The sequence below is a fragment of the Mytilus trossulus genome, chromosome 11 (genome assembly GCF_036588685.1).
Source record: "Mytilus trossulus isolate FHL-02 chromosome 11, PNRI_Mtr1.1.1.hap1, whole genome shotgun sequence".
Taxonomy (NCBI): domain Eukaryota; kingdom Metazoa; phylum Mollusca; class Bivalvia; order Mytilida; family Mytilidae; genus Mytilus; species Mytilus trossulus.
Window position 1 is genome coordinate 56,931,454 of NC_086383.1, and position 25,354 is coordinate 56,956,807.

Genomic DNA, 25,354 nt, shown 5'->3' on the forward strand with positions numbered 1-25,354 from the left:
TGGCATTGCATATGTTGTTTCCGAAAAATCTACGCATCAATGAAAAATAGAATGAATGATACAATATAAGCGTGGTAAGATCGTGTTGCAATCGGATAACTCCTGGTAATGTAGTAGTGAGAACGTGATGAGCGCAGAAAGATATTGATGAGCGTAGTGAAGTGGTATAATTAACGCGGTGTGAACGAGGTATAATCGTAGCGGGGTCGTTGTAGAAGCGTAATGAGGACGTAGTAGCATCGGGGAGGCAACGAAAACATACATTTTCAATCCGCTCATAGCGCGACACGATCTGAATTTATTTTATATCACGGTGAGCATGGTGCGATCGGTGCCTCTAGGGACTGGGTTTAAGCCAAAATTTGACCTTAGCCAGTACAACGCAAGTACACCAAAAGAACATAACAGACTCCCTGCATTTGATCTTTCCCAAATTAGCTCGAATGAACCATAAACCACACTAACTCTGTTGAAGACAAATTCACCTAAATTCGGAAGTTCTTTGCCAGGCCGTTGGCCTTGCATGAGACAGTTCAAATTATGCAACAACAACCTCCATTTAAGAACCTACTGGAAACCTCTAGTTCTAATCAAAGATACCAGCAAATGGATACTACCTTCTTTGAGTCAATTATATTTGATGCAGAGCAGCACACCATTACAGAAACAATTGGCTGCAAGTAGATCCTATTAAGTTTCTCCAATTCTGACTGTAATGCCTTCTACAGTTCCATCCATGTCGAGTCAATGGCAAATCCTCTTCCTCCAACGTTCATGGCGCCAATTATGACAACTGCGTCAGCTCCTGGAGCTCTAACAGGCTTTGCACAAAGCAAACTGTCTCCACTTACTGATCCAGTAAAGGGCAGAGAAAACCAAAAGAGCGTGGCAGCAGCTCTTCTTCAGACGCCTCTCTGGAAAGCATCGAATCAGCGCTTCAGCAAGAAAGACGATCAGATCAGACCAGATTGGAACCGAAGCATTCCGCAAAGGATGTAAAGACAAAGATTCTGCAAGGCATGTAATAGAGAGGAACCCAGAAACGATCAACAAGGCTTCAAAACATTTGAAAACCTCAATGACCAACCAGATGGCGATATATGGATCAAAAAGTGCCAATTATGCCAATCGGCAAGTCTTCTTTGCTGATGGCGCTGTATCATCAACCAATGAATAGAATATGAGCAGTCTTTTGAAAATGAGGTGCATTACTTCATTCAAAATTTAATTGTCAAAAAAAGCTGATGCTATGCTTTAAACTAATCAGCGTAACCGTGGATTGACCGATCAATATACTAGTAACCTTAGGCCTTCTGATCAATATAACCGCGGTAGATCAACAGATAAAAATACATCCAAGTTAAATGCTTATCGACCAGCAACACCCCGACCAAGCCAGAGATCATATAGTCCTTAAGGACAACGGTAAGCATCTCCACGGACAAACTTCAGAGATTCAACAACGTAGTTTATAAACAGCAACGTGTCGGGTCAGTAGGCCAACGCTCGACTCCCAAGTATATTGGCCAAGAAACATCACCTCATGACAATACTAGTCGACGTGGCCGGGTACTTATACATCCCGACACAAAAAGACAAAATGAACAGATCTGAGAATACTCGCAGTTATCTGACAGCTAGTTCAAAGCCACTAACAACTAATAAAAAAATCAAGACCATTTTTAAGAAATCATTACTTTAATTTCAGAAATTATATAGAATACCTTGCGGACAATCTTGAGATTGATAAAGTTTTTCTGCGATCTTGAAAACGGCAGCCATATGGGATTTTTCTTAATGGGTCCATAGCTGAATTCAAAGGGTATATAACCAAGAACTTCTGTGCAAAGTTTATGCTTTCCTCATCAAGTGAGCAAATATGCTCTATATCTGCACCAATCAACATGACTAATTCGGAATTTTAAAAAGAACGTCTAAATGTGTGACAGTTTTACGACAGATGTCCTCATCGAATAATCTGCTAACATCTTAATACATATATTCTTCAACTTAAATTTTGTTAAAAAATGTTAGATCTCAACTTTTGCTGTAGAAATATTCTTGTATCCCTAAGTGGGATCAGAAACCCTGCTTCTTTGACATGATGGTAAGATCACCTTTACTATGCCGTAGATCAAAATACCCTCTAGGGTATATATGTTATTATTAATTTGAAAGGTAATTATTTGTACAAATAAAATTGCGCAAGCAATTTCTTATTAAAGTGATATGTTTGTCCATATCATTACTTATTAAAGTATATACACACATAGCGTTTATCTAATCAGGTTGCATTTATACAAGTGACCTATACAAGTGAACAAGCCTTCTTATAACTAGAATTGGTAAAATGACTACAAATAACTTGTATATATAAAAAGGAAGATGTGGTATGATTGCCAATGAGACAACTGTCCACTGTGCATGTTTTAAATGTAAACCATAACGACAGAAGGACAAAAAATACCAAACACGCCAAAATGTTTTTTTTTATATAAAGAAGGCCGTTAGTCTTCTCGTTTGAATTGTTTTACATTGTCTTATCGGGGCCTTTTATAGCTGACTATGCGGTATATGCTTTGCTCATTGTTGAAGGCCGTACGGTGACCTATTGTTGTTAACGTGTCTGTGTCATTTTGGTCTCTTGTAGACAGTTGTATCATTGGCAACCATACCACAGCTCCATTGTTTTATATATTAAACGCATAATTCAAAATATAAATTATAAGCGACATGGGAACAGGCAAAAAAAAAGACAAACAACATTATGCAAATACAACTACAAAAACTAAAAAATGTGCATAACGATCCGCATCAAGAAGAAGGAGGATTATGTCTACAAAGAGTCTGTTTGTGTCTATCGATTAGGTTGGCTACAAAAAAAACAAACAAATGAAAGAACAATTATCAACAACTTGCCATCAATACTAACTTCATTGTCACAAGAAAGACACTTAAGGAGTTGAACAAAAATGTTCACTCGATCAACTAATGGGATGATTTTCCGTACTTTTATTATATACCTAAAATGTCTAAAGTACTGGCAACTTAAAGGCAACATTTTATCCATGCTCAATTCTCCTCGATTAAACACGAACAATCTGAACTCCAAAAGAATACAAGGGTACGTGGAATGATTACGCGTGTCTCAGTATGCGCGCATCATCTGTCATGCCATTTCACTACTTAATAAAATTGTTACAATCAGGAATTAGAAAAGTTTGAAGGAAAAAAGAAAAATCAGATACTTCCTAAGAGTTTTTAGAATAAAATGATAGCATTTATTTCCAATGCGGTTAGTTTTCAGGTTTAGATTGGAATTAAGAGATAGTTTTGTTTTCAACAAAATAACTTATAAATGTCATTTTATATAATTACATGATATTTTTTTTTTTTTTTTTTTTTTTGAAGTAATCATACTTTATTGATATTGATATTTTTACATTTGTAAGTGGATACATCAAATACCGGTACCTTATCCCGGCCTCGTTAACCGTTAGTGGCATATAATTAATTTGATTAGTATTTGTTAGTTTCTTTAACTGTAATATATACATTCATAAATCATTGTAAATTATAATATATCCAACTAAAAACATTATCAATATGGAATGATCAATAAATCTGAATAGATAAAAAAAAAAAAAAAAATTATAAAGAATAAAGAAAAAAACACAGAAGTTTTGAATTTTGGAAATTGGCCTTATGAAAAGGTTTTCTTTTAAAATATAAATTCTTTTCTAGTACCAGAGATTCTTTGAGGTAGTTTTTAAGTCCTGTAAAATTTACAATATTTTCACAGAGTTTAGTTCTGTAAATATAGAATTTTGTCAGGAGTATTATTAAGTTTTTTATCCTATAATTTCCATTTTTACCTTAATTTCCAAATAAAATAATATCTATATTAACTGGAATCAATATGTGTGTTTGGTTATAAATCCAATCACCAAGTTCAATCCATAAATCTGAAATTTTATGGCATGTCCAAAATATGTGCTCAATATCTTCAATAGCTTCATTACAGAAAGTACATTTATCTGATTGTTTTACCTTAATTTTAAATAAAAATTCATTTGTGCCTATGATTCTGTGCACTATTCTGTACTGGAACCAATGAAGTTTAGAGCTTTTTGTGGTGTCGAAAGACATATTATGCACTTTTTTCCAATCATTTTTTTTTTAATCTTAAAGACCATTTATCTTCACACGTAGGCCTAGTATTACTTTTTTCTAAGAAAATATTATACATATCTTTTGATCCTTTAACTGACAAAAAAAAATGTTCTAATATTATTTGGTAGAACTGGTCCATGAACTTTATAAAGATTTTCTATAGAGATATAATGTTTAAGTGAATTTTGATATGATTTTAGTGCTGATATAACTCCATTATAAACTAGAAAGTTAGATTTAGTTTCATCAATATTTTTCCATTCTTCAAACGACATTAATTTACCCTCATTATCTACCAGATCATTAATTAACAAAATACCGTTATCAGCCCAGTCTTTATAGAACACAGATCTGCTACCTATTTTAATATTTTCATTATTCCAAAGTGAAACTGTTAAAAATTCTTCTTCATTTTTTGGTTTAAGTTTATTTTGCATTTCTGTCCATGCTTTTAAAACTTATTTCCAAAAGGGGTTTTTACATTTGTTTGGTGGGCCTAGAAATACTAGATCTTCAATATTAATATTTTCTGTGCTTTCTATAAGTTTTTTGAGTTTTGTATTGTTTTTTAGCAACCGTTGGACCCACGTTAATTTTAACCCTTTACTATATTCTTCAATATCTAACATTTTCAGCCCCCCAAATTTATGTTCCAGACATAATATTTTTCTTTTAATCTTGTCAGGCTTGTTTTCCCAAATAAATGAATATAGTGTACGAATAAGTTGTTTAAGAGTAGTATTGCATGGTGTTGGTAATGTTAGAAATAGATGATTTAATTTTGAAATAATTAGTGTCTTGATAATTGTTATCTTTCCAACTGGAGTAAGTGTTTGTCTAGACCAAATATTGATTATATTTCCAATTTCTTTTATTTTAGGATAATAGTTCAAAGATTCCATTTCTTGCAATTGACAGAAAAGTTTATTCCTAATAGTGTAAACCTACTGGAACCCCATTCCAATCCCCACTTTACACACATGGTATCTTGACTATATTTTTTCTTTCCTATCCATACCACCTTAGTTTTGTCTAAGTTCATACGGAGACCAGACATTTCAGCATATTTATGTAATAAGCGGAGAGATGCGTCAAGGGACTCTGGTGTACCGTCAAGAATAATTGACGTGTCATCAGCATATTGAGAGATCAAATATTCAGTGTCATCTATTTTAATTCCCTTTATTTCTTTATTTTTTCTAATTAATATTCCAAGTATTCATATACATGATATTACTTTATTTCTTTGAACCATTCAATGCATATAATAGTCATTTATTCTTATTGCTTAAAGGGAATGATATCATTCATATGATTTCACAAAACGGTAGACATAAAATTAGAATCAAGCTGGAGAAGCACACTGGAGAAAAATTCCTAGCAGATTATTCAACCTTCCGAGTAAGGGACGAAACCAGTAAATATCTGCTCAACATAACTGGCTACACAGGAACTGCAGGTAAACTGTGTTACGATAATATATAGAATAGTATGTTAACTGATTGGTTAACCCAATCAGAATTTTATGTATATGCCTTCTTTGTTTACTTTTACGATTTTTTTATGTTGTTTTTGTGGTTATGAATCGGTTGTTTCGTAGTTATTTGCGAGTTTCAAATTATAAACAATCATTTGTTTTCCCAATTGTAAATGAAAGCATGCGAATTTCAAATATGTGTAACACCAACAATTCTGTCCTGTTTTCAACTATGATACAACCTAATATAACTTTTCCGAATACCTTTCGTTCGATGAGTTATATGACGGAAACCATTAGTGCGCTAGTTATATACAACTTCACCAACTGATGTTTGTTCTGTAACTGTTGCTACATCTTTGCTTTTGAAGATGTGTTGTATCGACTGTTTGTCGTTTTTTGAGAATTTTTTTTTAACTTTAGCCATGAAATTTTCTTATTTGATTTGACTTACGGTTTTCAATACACTGCTTTTATTTTAAAACCCTTGAATGGATTTATAGCTTTACAAGAATGAAATACTGAAAAAGCAGTCAGATTTGAATTTCGGTGATTATCTTAATTTATTTTTACGAATATGGTTATGACTATGATGATGAATAAAGGCAACAGTAGTTTATCTCTGTTCAAAACTCATAGATCCATGGACAAAAAACAAAATCGGGGTAACAAACTAAAACCGAGGGAACGCATTAAATATTATGAATGGCTGTTCAACAACCAGCGGCAGATTAATATTCATATTAGAGAATTTTACGTTTCAAACGAAACTTACGTACGTTAGCGCAAGAAACTTAGGCTATCAATTATACGGACTTATAAGACATAATATAAATTGTGATTGTCTCCCTTCGCCGGTTCTGTATTTCAGGGTAGGTATAATTTTGTTTTAATTGTAAAATAACATTGATGCAACAGGCACGGACCCTTCGATTTTTTTTGGGTTGGGGCCGTTGGGGGCAGGGGTCGGGGTTGTTGGGAATTAAAAATCAAAATATTTCTGCCCATTAGATAATATTCAAAACAAAATTTCTACGTCAGACAGAGTCTCCCTCTCCTCCATAATTTTTTTATCTAAATGATCGAAAGTATTTACAAAATCAAAGGGCAGAACCAAAAAATGGCCGCAAAACAAGATGATTGGAATATAGAAAAAAATCATAGGTTGGCAAGCTTGGACAAAATAGGCTCAATAAAAATTTCGTCTTAAAAGTTTATCTATGCACCCCTCTCCTAAAAATAAAGGTGTTGCATCCTTATCAAAAACTATGGACTAAAGTAAAAGGTGTACAAAAAAAAAACAAAAAATAACACTTTTTCAGAAAAATAATTTACCACAAACGTTTTTGGTATTTGAATGTCAATATTTTCTTTTTGTCCGTCTTCCTTCTTCTCAAGATTGAGCAAATTATCGACCTCAGTATAACAGAATACAAATAAGTCTGCATGGTAGACATTCTATCGAACTGACGGAAAGGAGTTCAACTATTTGACTATACCTCATCATTGAAGGTCGAGTCAATTAAGATAAACGGAACGGTAGTTCCATCGGTTTAATTAAAGAAGTAAATAGGTGTAGTCATGTTTGTACATAAGTTGACAGAGTAAAAGGTCGACATGTTTACACTAGAAAGGTCTAAAAGGTTGGCAAGTGTTAAGGTCGACAGGTCGACCTGTTGTAAAAACGATAAATGCATGATAGGTTGACCAGTTGACAAGTGTAAAGGTTAAAAGGTTGACAGGTCGACATAATGAAAAGTCGAAAAAGGCATGATAGGTTGACCAGTTGACAAGTGTTAAGGTTAAAAGGTTGACAGGTCGACAGATTGTCAATGTGAAGGCTCAATGTTAACAGATTGACAGGTCGACATGTTGAAAATCGGTAAGTGCATAGGTCGACAGGTTGACAAGTGTAAAGGTTAACTCTCGTGTATTGTTAATGATGTGTTGGACTTGCAAAGAGAAGGGCAGAATTTATAAATAATCTTAGTGAAGAACAAGCTGCTCCTAATGTTGCAGAATAAGGCCATGAAAGATTTGTTTTTATTTCATTCTTACAAAATAAAATTGTCAATATTCAAAAACCTTTTCAGTCAATTATTCAAATTACAGTTCTTGCGGTAAAATAAGAGAGTACGATTCCTATTAATTTTTAACTAACCTGGCCCGAAAGGCTTAGTTAGCTTTTCCCATCATTTTGCGTCCGTCGTCGTTAACTTTTACAAAATCTTCTCCTCTGAAACTACTGGGTCAAATTAAACCAAACTTGGCCACAATCATCATTGGGGTATCTAGTTTACTAAAATAAACGGTACCAATTTTCTTACACCAGATGCGCATTTCGACAATACATGTCTCTTCAGTGATGATCGTGGCTAAAATATTTGAAATCCAAAGCTTATATAAAAGATGAATAATGTGTGGCGCGACCTTGCCAACCAACCAAGATGGCCGTCATGGCTAAAAATAGAACATAGTGGTAAAATGCAGTTTTGGCTTAAAACTCAAAAACAAAAGCATTTAGAGCAAATCTGACATGGAGTAAAAAGTTTATCAGGCCAAGATATATCTGCCCTTTAATTTTCAAATGAACTGGACAACTCGTTGTTGGGTTGCTGCCCCTGAATTGGTAATTTTAAGGAAATTTTGCTGTTTTTGGTTATTATATTGAATATCATTATAGATAGAGATAGAGATAAACTGTAAACAGCAATAATGTCCAGTAAAAGTAAGATTTACAAATAAGTCAACATGACCGAAATGGTCAGTTGACCCCTTTAGGAGTTATTGTCCTTCATAGTTAATTTTTAACCATTTTTTGTAAATCTTAGTAATCTTTTACAAAAATCAATCCAATCTTGGCCATTATCATCTTTAGGGTATTTAGTTAAACAAATGTGTCCGGTGACCCGGCCATACAACCAAGATGGCCGCAATGGCTATAAATAGAACATAGGGGTCAAATGCAGTTTTTGGCTTATAACTCAAAATCCAAAGTATTAAGAGCAAATCTGACGTTGTAAAATTGTGTATCAGGTCAAGATCTACCGGCCCAGAAATTTTTAGATGAATCGGTTAACCAGTTGTTGGGTTGCTGTCCCTGAATTGATAATTTTAAGGAAATTTTGCTGTTTTTGGTTACTATCTTGAATATTATTATAGATAGCGATAAACTGTAAACAGCAATAATAATCAGCAAAGTAAGATTTACAAATAAGTCAACATGACTGAAATGGTCAATTGACCCCCTAAGAAATTATTGTCCTTTATAGTAAATTTTTAACAATTTTACACTGAAACTACTGGGCAAAGTTCATTATAGTAAGGAATAAATGTAAGCAGCAAGAATATTCAGTAAAGTAAGATGTACAAACACATCACAATCACCAAAACACAATTTGTAATGAATCCATCGTTCTTTGTTTAATATTCACATAGACCACGGTGAGCGACACAGGCTCTTTAGAGCCTGTAGTTTTTATACCAACTCGCGTAGGTGAGTGAGATTTGAACAGACTCAACTGATATACATTAAAGCACGGGCTGTGATCTGAAAATTGGATTCTAAAAACTGAAAATTCTAAACACTTTTTTGTTTCTCAGTCATTTAACATGTTAAAGACTTTTCAGTCTGATTATTGGTATCTAGTGGCAAGTTTTACGTCGACACTTCGAAAACATTTGTGTGCATCAAGTTTAATTTAAAATAAACATGTTATTCTAAACAAAAATGATATATTAGTAACAAAAAATATGAGATAATGACTCAGAAAAGAAAATCAACCTGAAAACTAATAAAGGCAAAGGTCATCGTTTCACGAATATGAATTACCGAATTAAACTATTTACCGGATTTTTTATAACATAAGCAACACGATGGGTGCCACATGTGGAACAGATCTCTTACTCTTCTTGAGCACCTGAGATCACCCCAGTTTTTGGTGGGGTTCGTGTTGTTTATTCTTTAGTTTTCTATGTTTACTTATGTATTCTGTACTATTATTTGTCCTTTTGTTTTAAGCCATAGCATTGTCAGTTTATTTTCAATTTATGAAGTTGACTCTCCCTCTGGTATCTTTCGTCCCTCTTTTATCATTAAGCAGATATGGTTTGATAGCTACCCAAATTGAAACGAAAGAAATTTTAAAGGAATCAAATATGCTGCTCCATTCAGCTTATGTTGTCGCTTAGGCAATGCAACAGGAAAAAAATATAAAGATCACTATTTCTGAAAACCCTACTCGGCATGGTTCACCTATTATGGTAATGTTTTGTTTTGATTGACAGCTAAGACAGTACAACATTGCCTGTGACAGTCAATTTCTTAAGTTTGTACGCTGATTGTCGTTAAAAGGTCCAACAATCTTATCATCAAGTCACGCTTCGTTGATATCATAACCCATTCTGCACCATTTGATACCGTATCTCGCGTTTGGATTTTTTATTTGAAACGCCGACCTTTTCTTATCCCGCGACAGCTTTCTTTTTTCTAGAGTAATTACCTTTCACCAGGAATGCTTCGAAGGGTAATAGTAACACAATGCTACCTTCAATCGCGCTGTCGGTCCGTAGGTCTGTCCGTTCGTAACAAACCTGTTGACACTCTCGAATCTGCATCCTTCAATGGATTCTAAACATGGCAAATTTATAACACCGCGATATGTTATTTTCTTCACTTACCATAAAGAATTTTCTAGGTAAAAAATTTCTTGATAAATTGTGGCACACACGACACAGATTATAAATAAAAAAAAATAGATAAAAACTGAATCAAATGACAAAAAAAAATATTTGGTATTCTTACAAATATTAACAAAAGCCTTTTCTCATGTTAATGGCAATCAAATAAACACTAGTAACCCGAATTTAACTTGATCGGACAAAAAACGTGTTACCGCTATTTAAATGAGATTGATCGTTATTTGATAAAGATTGACAAAAATTAAAAATTATATTTAATTCATTTCAATTCATATCAATTCATTTTAACGCCAGTCAAATAGATTTCTCTGCAGTCGATCAATTGAAATCAAGTTGGTGGTAAGTTGCGTCAAACTAATAGGCCACGCCCCTGTTAAGCTATTTCAAACATGCATTAATTCGTTTTAAACATGGATGAGACCCGGGCTTTTTACAGGTAAATCACTCAAGCAAAACGACCTTGATGTATCTATCGTCTGGGCAGAATCAATTTGCGCCAATTGCAGCTTTTTGTTTCAAACTTTAAATACGTACAGTCTTAGTAAAGTCACATGTTTCACAATTTAAACAAGCGAATGAATAATAGGGCGCCCGAATAATACATGTGACATGTTCATTTATAAGGAATTAAAATAAAAACATTAAAATATATATGCACACGCGGTTTAAAAATGCAAAACTTGTGGATCTGTTGAAAATAAAAAAGTTAGATATATAACATGATTTAAATATGCTCAAATGCACTAGATCTTTATCGCATATTTACATGCGTTTCAAAAATTGCCAAGTTCTATGAAAACCCGTGGCATGTAAGTTACATGTACGTGTGGTCCTTTGCAACTATTTACCAAACTTGTATTCCTGTATATTTACCGTTTCTATTTTTTCTGTTTTACTGTAATAATTCTTTATTTCGCTTGAAAATATACAGCTCATAGGATCAAATACATACACAAATTATACAGTTTACTATATTGTACTCGTATGTAAATGTGGACACGGAAAACTACACAGAAATTATTTATTGTGTACATAATTTAAATCGATGTATTTCATATTTTCGGTATTGACTGTAAAAAGTGCTTAAGTGCAGTATGAGTAAAATACAGAATTAACTCTGCCTTTTTTTTATATTTCTTTATTTTAGAGGTAAGCTGCTGACCAAGTTTCACTTATTCTGTCGCAAATCATTTACTTCAATAACCAATCAATTGTATTCTGAAAGAAGTTGATTTGTTCTCTGTACGAATACATGAAATTCTTCTCACTGAACGTTATGTTTGCAATCGCTGATCAAATACAAATCTACAGCATTTATATGAAAGAGACTTCATATATTTTTTTATTATTATTCTACATATATTTGAAGGATCGAAAGAATCAGTTCTACAAATGGATGTTATTTAAAGACTTGAAAGTTTACAATTATCAAGTGCATCCATGAAATTTTTATCGACGCACCAAACTTTTCCCTTTCATCGTGCACAGCTCATTTTCCGATTCACTTAAGGTTTCTAACGATCTTCTTACTTTTTCATTGCATTCTAAAATTAAAATCCCACACAAATTGCAAAAACTTTTATTCTCCGGCTCGACTGCGTAAAAGATAAATATTGCTTTGTTTGTGTATACACAATGTTTTGAAGGCCGATATCCAGTTTGGCTAAAAAAGAATTAATTTGCTCCACAAGTTAATTACGCTTAACTTGAGAGTTGTCAATCTCTTGTATTATATGTCACTGACTGAACGAAGTATAAGCTTCGGGCAGGACAAGGATTATAACATATTTTTCGTAATTCTGAAAAATTCAATGGTCGAATTGAAGCTTTATACCTACAAAAAAATTTCAATGAGCGAAAAGACTTTCATTTTAGTAATCTCTGGTGTATTTATGATGGCTTGGTTTGAAGCGAGAACAGACGAACTATGCTTACTAGTACTGCATAAAAAAACACGAGGATATGGTTTGTCCTTTATTACAAATTTACTCCAATAAGGATAATTTTTGTCTCATAGAAAAATCGGTATTTTTTACCGATAATTTATTTTTCGATTTTTATCGGATATAATAGTTATTTTGAATAATACAAACAGAAAATTATTTTTTAAAGTTTCGTATGCATCAAAAATCAAGTTCTGGCAACTTTTGACTTGTTCTAATCAAGGAGGTTATAACCTCCTAAACCTCCTTGTTCTAATATAAAAAGTAATGATTTTCATCGGAGAAAAAGATAGATATTTTTGTCGTGATTGGAAGAATCATAAAATTGTTATTTTTCTAAATTCCGTTTGTTTAATCGGACATCGTAGAGTTTTTATTTGATTTTTTTTTGCCGAACTGGACTTCATATTGTGTATTGATTTGAAACATGAACGCGGACCTCGATGAGAACACATGGATTGAAAGTTTGCAAACGTTCCGACCAATGAAAATCATTTTAATATGCAACGAGAGAACTTCACCGAGGAGAGTACCTAGATGAAATATTTTATCTATACTACAATCAGTTTTAACGTAGAAATTCCCGCTCAAATATATAGGAAATAAAATTATATGAAAGCAACAAATGCAGAATGTTTCTTTTCCATTTTTTGTTGTTTTTAACAATGTTTATGTTAATTTCTATTTGGTTAGTAGACTTATATTAAATGCCCAAAACGTAAATGTATGTTTTCTTTTAAAACATTAAAAAACGTAAGAGTATGCCGACAAATAGCCTGTCAAGGTCGTTAAACTTTAATCAACTTACCCATCTTTATCGCAGACTAAAATTTATCTAATATATACAGAATACATGTTTATTTATTACAAGTACGTCAGGGCGCATGACAGCACAATAATCTTTTTACAGAATCGTAAGAACAATATTTTTGTTTGATATTTGTTTCTCTTCCACAATTAACGCCCGATTTGGCCAGTGACCGGTATTACCATTTAACACAGTTTTAAAAGTTCAGTGGGCTGCTCCTTCATTTAGAATTTTGAGCATGCCTTTCTGTTTATCATATTCAACGTCAACATTATCTTCGTCAATTTTATTATTCAACAATATCTTGTTTTTCATTACAAGCTTTTCCAAATATCAATATACAGCAAGAGAATGAATATATATTGCTTCCCGGAAATATAAGACACATCGATTTAAATTATGTACACAATAAATAATTTCTGTGTAGTTTTCCGTGTCTACATTTGATTTACAAGTACAATATAGTAGACAGAAAAAAAGAGAAACGGTAAATATACAGGAATACATAAGGTTTCGTAAATAGTACCACACGTTACTAACGATAGATACATCGAGGTCGTTTTGCTTGAGTGATTTACCTGTAAAAAGCCCCGGTCTCATCCATGTTTAAAACGAATTAATGCATGTTTGAAATAGCTTAACAGGGGCGTGGCTTATTAGTTTGACGCAACTAACCACTAACTTAATTTCAATTGATCGACTGCAGAGAAATCTATTTGATTGGCGTTAAAATGAATTGATATGAATTGAAATGAATTAAATACAATTTTTAATTTTTGTCAATCTTTATCAAATAACGATTAATCTCATTTAAATATTGTTAACACGTTTTTGTCCGATCAAGTTAAATTCGGGTTACTAGTGAAAATAACACCCAAAACGATCTAATGATAAAATAATCCGGGTATTTCAATATGCCTACATTTTAGAAAAAAAACCTACAACCTTCATTTATTGACCTAAATTACTGAACTTGCACAATGTCCTTCATCTTTGATCAACTTTATCCTTTTTTCCGTAGACTCTCTCAACGCGGCACGCGATATTCACAAATTAGTTGAAAAGAAACTCTTTTAGTATGAAAATAGGAAACATTGTTAACTGCATATCATTCAAAATATACCTGTGTCCCTTGCAAACATAGTTGGCTTTTTCTTACGTTCGGATATATTACTAGTGTAAACGTTCGGTCGTATAATACGCTATTTTAAATAGATTTGAACTAAATGGAAAAAGGGAGACAAACACAATTTTACAACGACCAAGTTAAGGTGTATTACGTACGTCAAAGTATATGATTTTTGTTTAATTTACAAGTTAAATGGCCAACGGGAGATAACAATGAGCATTTTTTTAAATGTTAAGGTATGTTACGTATTACGTACGTCAAAAACCTTAAATTCTCTATTAAGGACGAGTACATTGTAATTTGATATTATGTATTAACCTTGCTTTGTATAAGACTGACTCGGATTTTCAAGATAAATAAAGGCAACAGTAGTATACATCTGTTCGAAATTCATGAATCGATTTAGAAAAAAAACCTAGTCCGGATTACTAACAAAAACTTAGGAAAACACATCAATATAAGAGGGAAAATACGACACAAAAGAAAAACAACCCTAATTGTAACACACACAGAAACGAACTATTATTTAACAATGGTCTTTTCCTGACTTAGTACAATACATTTTAAGAAAACAAAATCTTTTAGAACCTGGTCTTGCGGCTTTTCAAACCTCCCACTTTTATGGCAATATCAAATATAATATAAACATGACGACATTACATGACAGGAGGACTACAGTACAACTAAATGCAAGAACATAGACATGATAGAGGACAAAGACATACACAAATAAACTTTACAACAGGACATTTCGTCATGCTAAAGGTGTTAGGCTTATAATTTAATACTAATACATCGCACGTGCACAGGAAGACATGTTCCCAGACGCATTATTCAAACCCTCAGTCCACCATTCTTGCTCTTACTCCTTAATGGTTCCTTATTATCAGTAAAGCAGCAAATAATTCAACTGTATTTTGTACTTGTTATAGGAATAGTAATCACCTTTAATGGGGGGGGGCAAGGGGGGTCCCAATAACAGCAAAACAGCAAATTGATTTGGCTTATAACAGATAACAAGGAATTTAAATGGACAAAAACAGATAACAGTAAATGAAATATTTAAATAAGTCGGGTCCTTGACAAATCGAGTATTTCTTATTACGGGTATAATCCTTTGACAGTCAAAGCCTGTGTAATGAATTCCATTTTCTAGGAACATGGTTTTCAGAATTATGTATCTAGATATGTATTTGGTATATTCTTGTCCGTCAACATGTCGGACATTAACTCAAACATTCTTTAACCAATTTACATAAAACTTTGGGAAATTGTTGATATCTATTGACGTGAGCTCCCTATCGTTTTTTTTTTTAAATTTTAGATTTTAAGTTTCTGAGTAATGGGGTTTGATTCAATAAAAATGGTGTTTTTTTCCAGTTTTCTGATAATATCTCAAAAATCCTTTCACAAATTTGCAAGGAATTTTGGTGAATTGTTTATATCTATTGACATGAGCTCCCTTTCAATTTTTATAAATTTTCGATTTTACGTTTCCGAGTTAAGGGGTTTTATTAATTAAAAAGGGGGTATTTTCTAGTTTTCGGACATTAACACGCCGGACAAAAACATTTTCAGCAGTTCTCATGAAACTTTGCTGAATTGTTTATATCTATTGTTGAAAGCGCCCTTTCGATTTTTTTTATTTCCGATTTTATGTTATTCAGTCAAGGGATTTATTCATTAAAAAAGATGGTATTTTCCAGTTTTCGGACAATAACCCAAAAATGTTCTCAGCAGTTCTCATGAAACTTTGATGTATTGTTTATATACATGATATATATTTACTGATTTTTATTAATATCTGATATGACATTAAGAATTTATCGAATATTTCAACTAGAGCCTGTGTCGCTCACCTTGGTCTATGTGAATATTAAACAAAGGAAGCAGATGGATTCATGACAAAATTGTGTTTTGGTGATGGTGATGTGTTTGTAAATCTTACTTTACTAAACAGTCTTGCTGCTTACAATTATCTCTATCTATAATGAAATTGGCCCAGTAGTTTCAGTGGAAAATGTTAATAAAAATTTACAAATTTTATGAAAATTGTTAAAAATTTACTATAAAGGACAATAACTCCTTAGTGGGTCAATTGACCATTTCGGTCATGTTGACTTATTTGTAAATCTTACTTTGCTTGGCCCAGTAGTTTCAGAGGAGAAGATTTTTGTAAAAGATAACTAAGATTTACGAAAAATGGTTAAAAATTGACTATAAAGGGCAATAACTCCTAAAGGGGTCAACTGACCATTTCAGTCTTGTTGACTTATTTGTAAATCTTACTTTGCTGAACATAATTGCTGTTTACAGTTTATCTCTATCTATAATAATATTCGAGATAATAAGCCAAAACAGCAAAATTTCCTCAAAATTACAAATTCAGGGGCAGCAACCCAGCAATGGGTTGTCCGTTTCGTCTGAAAATTTCAGGGCAGATAGATCTTGACCTAATAAATAATTATACCCCTGTCAGATTTGCTCTAATTGCTTTGGTTTTTGAGTTATAAGCCAAAAACTGCATTTTACCCTCATGTTCTATTTTTAGCTGTAGCGGCCATCTTGGTTGGTTGACCGGGTCACGCCACACATTTTTCAAACTAGATACCCCAAAGATGATTGTGGCCAAGTTTGGATTAATTTGGCCCAGTAGTTTCAGAGGAGAAGATTTTTGTAAAAGATAATTAAGATTTACGAAAAATGGTTAAAAATTGACTATAAATGGCAATAACACCTGAAGGGGTCAACTGACCATTTCGGTCATGTTGACTTATTTGTAAATCTTACTTTGCTGAACATAATTGCTGTTTACAGTTTATCTCTATCTATAATAATATTCAAGAAAATAACCAAAAACAGCAAAATTTCCTCAAAATTACAAATTCAGGGGCAGCAACCCAACAACAGGTTGTCTGATTCGTCTGAAAATTTCAGGGCAGATAGATCTTGACCTGATAAACATTTTTATCCCGTGTCAGATTTCCTCTAAATGCTTTGGTTTTTAAGTTATAAGCCAAAAACTGCATTTTACCCCTATGTTCTATTTTTAGCCATGGCGGCCATCTTGGTTGGTTGACCGGGTCACGCCACACATTTTTCAAACTAGATACCCCAAAGATGATTGTGGCCAAGATTGGATGAATTTGGCCCAGTAGTTTCAGAGGAGAAGATTTTTGTAAACGATAACTAAGATTTACGAAAAATGGTTAAAAATTGACTATAAAGGGCAATAACTCCTAAAGGGGTCAACTGACCATTTCGGTCATGTTGACTTATTTGTAAATCTTACTTTGCTGAACATATTTGCTGTTTACAGTTTATCTCTATCTATAATAATATTCAAGATAATAACCAAAAACAGCAAAATTTCCTCAAAATTACAAATTACGGGGCAGCAACCCAACAACGGGTTGTCTGATTCGTCTAAAAATTTCAGGGCAGATAGATCTTGACCTGATTAACAGTTTTACCCCATGTCAGATTTCCTCTAAATGCTTTGGTTTTTGAGTTATAGGCCAAAAACTGCATTTGACCCCTATGTTCTATTTTGAGCCGTGGCGGCCATCTTGGTTGGTTGACCGGGTCACGCCACACATTTTTCAAACTAGATACCCCAAAGATGATTGTGGCCAAGATTGGATGAATTTGGCCCAGTAGTTTCAGAGGAGAAGATTTTTGTAAACGATAACTAAGATTTACGAAAAATGGTTAAAAATTGACTATAAAGGGCAATAACTCCTAAAGGGGTCAACTGACCATTTCGGTCATTTGACTTATTTGTAAATCTTACTTTGCTGAACATATTTGCTGTTTACAGTTTATCTCTATCTATAATAATATTCAAGAAAATAACCAAAAACAGCAAAATTTCCTCAAAATTACAAATTACGGGGCAGCAACCCAATAACGGGTTGTCTGATTCGTCTAAAAATTTCAGGGCAGATAGATCTTGACCTGATTAACAGTTTTACCCCATGTCAGATTTCCTCTAAATGCTTTGGTTTTTGAGTTATAGGCCAAAAACTGCATTTGACCCCTATGTTCTATTTTGAGCCGTGGCGGCCATCTTGGTTGGTTGACCGGGTCACGCCACACATTTTTTAAACTAGATACCCCAATGATGATTGTGGCCAAGTTTGGTTCAATTTGGCCCTGTAGTTTCAGAGGAGAAGATTTTTGTAAAAGTTAACGACGACGGTCGACGGACGACGGACGACGGACGACGACGGACGCCGGACGACGACAGACGCCGGACGCAAAGTGATGGCCAGGTGAGCTAAAAAGGTGACGGGCGTATCATGCACTCCTGGCGTAACTGTTTATATTTGTTATAGAATACTTTTTTCAGCATTTATTTTTGTACAAATATCGAAACTCACACATGCTTGTAATTTAAATAATGTGTAATAAAATTGAGAATGGAAATGAGGAATATGTCAAAAGGACAAAAATTATATCTAGTAAAAATTCAAGGGTAGTTATGGTATCAAAGAAGGTCCAATTGACATAGTTCTTGTGTTTGTTGCTACAAAAAAATGACCTAAAAGAGTTTTAATATCAAAGTAGGTCCAATTGACATAGTTCTTGTGTTTGTTGCTACTAAAAAATGACCTAAAAGAGTTTTAATATATATATTCGCATTCTGACTTTTTAAAATGCCCATTTAATAAGGTGTGTGAACAGTTAACAGCAAATACATTATTACAATAACAGATAACAAAAAAACTAAAAACCCAATAATAGCTAACAAAGAATAAGACAATAACAGCTAACAGCAAATATATTTTTAGAATAACAGATAACAAAGAATTAAAATGCCCCATAACAGCATAACAGCTAAACCCCTTGTCCCCCCTCTTTAATATACTAAAGTGACTGATGATTGAAATACTTTATTTGATACACAGTATTTAGGCTTCACACGCAAATATTAAACTTGATTGCGACTGTTTGTGGACTTTCAATCTCCTAGTGTATTACCAGTTCAAAAGAAAGCACTTAAACCATTCGAAATACTCAATTTGTTTAATCAGAAATGTCGTAAGTCGTAGTTGTCATATGTTTGTGTAATACTTGATTATTAATGTATTTCAATTTGTGTATGTCTTATGTAGACAAAATAATTGATTGCAATATAAGTTTGGTATCGTTGGTGAACGTTGTTGATGTAGAAGAAAACACAAAAATGCAAACGTATTGTTAAACAAAAAAGCGCGGACATGCAAGAAATTACCTGACATATTCCAGATAAATCCTGTTAAGGCAAAGTTGAAACGGGGAGTGTTTTCGATATTTCTTTGCAGTGACATTACCTGAAAAGCCCAAAACTTTATTTATCTGGTACTTCAAAACCAGCCTATAAATGTAGTATTCCATATATTCCGGAATATTAAAAAAAAATCAAAGGCACCTTCAACGTTTTAAAGGCATATTAAAAAATTTGATGTACCAACATTTAAATAAGCATAGTCAGTGTATGTACAGTGAGAATCCTAAAATATCCTTTTCACCGTATATGTCATAAATTTCTAATGTAGATTGATAAATAAACAGACGAATTTTTTTTTGAATTTTGAAGAAAATGAAGAAAATTAGTAATAATGTATATGTTTAGAAATAAATAATACTAGTAAGACAATGTAAGAGATGCAAACTGGGTTTTATCCGCCTAAAGCCATCCAGCTGTGAAAAATATACCGAAATAGGTGAATATTTAGGACATTTCACCAACCGATCGTGCAGGTGATTTAAAACTAGCAGGTAAGATGTTGTTGCAGAACAATATTCATTTCAACACAAATATTAAAGTTATAATACGTAGAACAGGTTTTGTCATTCAGTTTCTTCATATTGAACTAAATTCCACTATGACGATTCCTTTATGCGAGTCATGTTTACTGTCGAATAATGATAATATACTTTTTTTTCACTGTAGAATGATTAATTAGTATTGTATATGCGGTGCATTTTCACTATATGAATTTTGATTTTTGTTTATCTATTAAAGCCTTAATTTAGCCGACTTGGTCAAATAATAGATAAAGTAAGAGAAGGATTTGATAAAGTTTAACTTGCGGAGGAAAATTTGAGTTAACACTTTAATAAATTCAATAGAAAAATAACATTTATTAACATTAACAATGTATTCCAGTAGTTTAAGACCCCGGTTACACTGACAAAAAAATAGATCTTAACTAAGATTAATAAAATTTATCTTTGGTCCAGTGTAAACGGGTCAGATCGATCTTCAATCGGACTTAAAAAAGTCTACCTCTAGAGGTGGTTTTCAAAAGATCGAGCTAATTTGAATCGATTTGTTTTTTGGTGTAAACGCTTTAAACGATCGCGATCGATCTTTTTTCAGGTGTTTGTTATATTTAGATAGGAAAAAAAAGGTCAGATCGGTTCTTTTTATGTTGTAGTGTAAACGCACTGGATTAAATAAGATCGATCTTGTTTTTGGTATTTTCGAAACTTAAACAAATACAGTTTTCTCATGATCCTTTGTTCTACAATAGACATACTCGCATATGACAGTGAAAATGAACTAGCTGTATTCGCACTTTATATACACTGATAGTCATAAGGTATAACTGAATAGATTTCAACCACTCAAAACAGTAAAGAAACAACCAGGAAAATCACCAAAACAAAAATGAAAATAGTGTGTAGTTTGCCAATTATTCTTGATGAAAAAACTTCAAACAGCTTATTCTTTCGGTCTCAATGTCAAAATACTTGGACAGGGGGACATATATATTTTTCATTTTGAAAACAGTTCTGCAATTGATAATTTATACCAATTTCAGAATAAACTATTAACTCAAAGTACTCGCAAAGCGTTCTGTATTCGTACTGGTGAACTAAGCAGCCAATAATGTAGTGTAGTGTTCATATACTACACAAAAGTTCTCTGAAACGAAATGATCAATTCCTTTTCATTCAAGGCACCACGCTACATAGGATGTAGGCCCGAATCTGTACTGGTGACCTAAATTACACAAACAAACCTTTTTTTTTTCATCTTCCCATTTAGTAAGTGTTCTACTACTAATATGTCGGTCCTTGTCCTTTTCTGCTAACTTAATATTAACTTTCGTAATAAAGTTTATGAAAATAATGGTATAAATTACTTTTGGAATGTGAAAAAAAAATCTTGTCAAGTTTAAGATAAATGACGTGCTTTTGAGGGTACTTTTAATTCTTTTCACAGTTATGCTTTGTCGACTCTCTACACTACACTTTCACACTATCTCATTATTTTGATAGTTGATAAATTTTATCGTAAATTTATTTGTTGTAACTTGTTTAGCAGAAAATGTTTTTATATATATTTTATCTGCAAATTGTAAAGTATCAATATTTAAGAATTCAATGCTTTTTTTTTTAAGTTATTGGGATGAAGAAGCGTTGACCGAAGTACATTTTATCAAAAGCGCGGAAGGGCTTCATTCGAAAAATTTAACGCATCTTTTTTTACAACCCTATGAAATGTAAAACACAAAAATAACTAAACTACTAGGAAAATTCAAAACGGAAAGTTCTTACTAAAAAAGCATAATCAAAAACTCAATCACATCAAACGAATTAATAACAACCGTCATAAACATGACTTGGTACAGGCATTTATTATGTAGAAAATGGTGAATTAAACCTGGTTTTATAGCTAGCTAAACCTCTCACTCTCAGATTCGCACCAAATTCTAATATATTGACAACGATCTATAAACAAAACAAACATACATACTTGGTAAAAATATCACAAATAGGGGTTCAGTAGTCAACATTGTGTTATAATCTTTTCACTTTAAAACTAGAGGCTATACAGAGCCTGTGTCGCTCACCTTGGTCTATGTGAATATTAAACAAAGGAAGCAGATGGATTCATGACAAAATTGTGTTTTGGTGATGGTGATATGTTAGTACATCTTACTTAACTGAATATTTTTGCTGCTTACAATTATCACTATCTATAATGAACTTGGCCCAGTAGTTTCTGTGGAAAATGTTACCGGTAGTAAAAATTAACAAATTTTATGAAAATTGTTTAAAATTGACTATAAAGGACAATAACTCCTTAGGGGGTCAATTGACCATTTTGGTCATCATACATGTTGACTTATTTGTAAATCTTACTTTACTGAACATTATTGCTGTTATCAGTTTATCTCTATCTATAATAATATTCAAGATAATAACCAAAAACAGCAAAATTTCCCTAAAATTACAAATTTAGGGGCAGCAACCCATCAACGGGTTCTTTGATTCATCTGAAAATTTCAGGGCAGATAGATCTTGACCTGATAAACAAATTTAGCCAGTCAGATTTGCTCTAAATGCTTTGGTTTTTGAGTTATAAGTCTAGATATAAGATAGAGATACATTTTGATTTTTAAGATTTTCAATTTTACTTGTGCCGAGCAGAAAATATGACCCATAGTGCAATACAATGACACCTATGAATTTAATGAATCAATTGTTGTAATTCAAAAAGACTAACATAGTTTTAGTCAGTATTGTACGAGTCTTTAGGCATATTGACCAAAAGGAAAAATATTAATAATCAATTTTTGATACAGCCCAATTAGACAAATATGTTTATAACCTTTTTTAATTGTTCATTATTATATTTTAAAGGTAAGCATTTTACATATATTAGTATTCATCAAATGCTTTCATTTTGTCATTTTCTTTTGAATGTTTATGTTTTAGGTGACAGCATGGATAACATTAAAGGAGGGAAATCAAACGGATATCCTTTTTCAACATATGACGGAGGGTCAAGCTGTGCCACGGGTCAAGGTGGAGGATGGTGGCACTCGGATTGTGGTTGGTCAGATCTGAATTCTGATGTTAACAATAGATTTAAATGGTATTTTGATTTAGGTGAAACTAGCATGATTAAGAGCGTGATGATGATAACTAAATATTGAAACTATATTAATATAGTAGAACACTAGTTGTACAGCTTCAAAGAAGAATGTTTAAAGAATTATTACTTATATATACCTTTAAATAAAATAATTACATTGGGCAAGACAGCTTTTTGTTCCCCTTTTCGGACTTTTAAAACCAATCTATCTTAATTGAATTTCATGAAAATGAAACGTGGTTTTCTATTTGTAGATTTGTAGGTGTTAGAAAGTTTTCACTAACTTCTTACCCTCATTTTAAAAAGGTAAAGTCAGAAAAGCGATTCTGATAGATATAATAAGATATAGTATGAGTTCCAGTGAGACAATTCTAAATTCAAGTCACAATTTTTAAAAGTAAACCATGCATGATAGGTCAAAGTATGGTCTTCAACACAGAGCCTTGGCTCACAACGAAAACAACAAGCTAGTAAAGCCCTACAAAATGACTAGTGTAAAACCATTCAAACTGGATAGCCAACGATTTATAAACGGTCCATAAAACCTCCTTGCTAGATTACACGATAACAGTGCATTCAAGTTTAGTAAAGTTTTTCCAAATAATACTCCATGAGTCATATAAAAAAATGCTTTTTGTAACAAATTGAACTAAAAGCGCCATCCTCCATTAAAAGAAATATTTCCTATGACTCATGATATAGCAATTACTGGTCGTTAGGTGGTTACAGAATAATTAGTAAGCGATCAGTAAGGAACAAATATGCTCGCTGATTGCTAAACTATATTGATATGCAAGAGTTTATAGCTATCATTTCATGCTAAGTCGAAAATTACAAACTGTTTTGACTAATTGTTTATAAAGAGGAGTACCAGCGATTTCTTCTCTATACAAATCTTTGTTACACAAAAAAATCTATCAATACAAGAATAGCTGGCAGTGACATAGATCTTTTCGTTATCTGCCGAAAAAAAAGGTAGAAAGATACCAGAAACTAAATGGGTCTATCAAAACACACGCTGCGTTGCGTTGATTTTTAAAAACCCATATGTTGCAAAACACTTGTCCTACCTCCAGGACAGATATGTTGTTGTGTCCGCAGATCGTTTTTATGTGTAAATAAAATTATATTTATTGTTCATTGACAATTCACTTGGAAACTCAGCATATACCATCATGACACTAACTAAAGAGGAAATCTAGGACAATCATAGGTCTGTTCTATGTTCCTTTGGAATTCCTACCGAAGATGAAGAACTGGGTGTCCTTACAAATAACGGTATCTTGACTAACATCTAGAAATTGACTATGAGGGTCGGTTAAAAATAAACTTTACGACACAAGAGATGTTTTCAGCTTCCCAATTGTGAATTTTCCATTTCTTTTTAGAAACATTCCAGCAGGGCCTGCATAAGGAGTTCATATCTCCAAATTGATACATTATTCCCGGCTTGATAGAGGTTTGCTGCTCACAAGGAAGCTATTAAACCAAGTCCTCTAAATGGTGAAGTTGAAATCATCCCTTCGTAAATTTTAAGGAAGCTATCACGAGTTGGTTGACTGTTTTGGAATAACCTTTTTACAGAAGATATAAAAAGGTTTTACATGACAACACACGAATCTATCAATACAAGAATTGCTAGTGACATAGATCTTTTCGTTATCTGCCGAAAAAGAAGGTAGAAAGATACCAGAAATTAATGGGTCTATCAATACACACGCTGCGTTGCGTTACTTTGTAAAAACCAAAATGTTGCAAAACACTTGTCCTACCTCCATGACAGATATGTTGTTGTGTCCGCAGATCGTTTTTGTGTGTTAATATTATTACATAAATTGTTCATTGACAAGTCACTTGGAAACTCAGCATATAACCTCATGACACTTACTAAAGAGGAAATCTTTGATAATCATAGGTCTGTTCTATGTTCCTTTGGAATTTCATCGAAGATGAAGAACTGGGTGTCCTTACAAGCAACGGTATATTGCGGGGTCTTCCAAGTAGTCCTTGAAACCTTTTTATTAATTATTAACATCTATTTTATCAGCAATCAAAGCCGGGCCCCAAATTTATTGTGAAACTGCCTCTTCTAGAGTTTGCGTGAATCAAAATTCTAATATCTTTAAGAGTATAAAATCTAATACTCTCTAATTTTGCAATAGTATTAAAACATTTGACTTTCCTAGACTTTACACAACACAAGTATTCCCCATTCCAAACTAAAAGACAACTTGAAAGAGTTTGTATT

General features: G+C 32.9%; 1 protein-coding gene across 1 annotated transcript in view; it reads left to right on the forward strand.

Moving 5' to 3' along the window:
* LOC134690494 (uncharacterized) overlaps nt 1-23,256 on the forward strand; it is a 58,649-nt gene extending 35,393 nt beyond the window's left edge. Inside the window, exons 16-17 of the mRNA XM_063550468.1 lie at nt 5,468-5,632; nt 22,947-23,256. Of these exons, the coding sequence (XP_063406538.1) occupies nt 5,468-5,632; nt 22,947-23,167 (386 nt within the window). The 3' untranslated portion in view covers nt 23,168-23,256. The remainder of the gene's footprint in view (nt 1-5,467; nt 5,633-22,946) is intronic.
* Nucleotides 23,257-25,354: the final 2,098 nt, after the last annotated feature.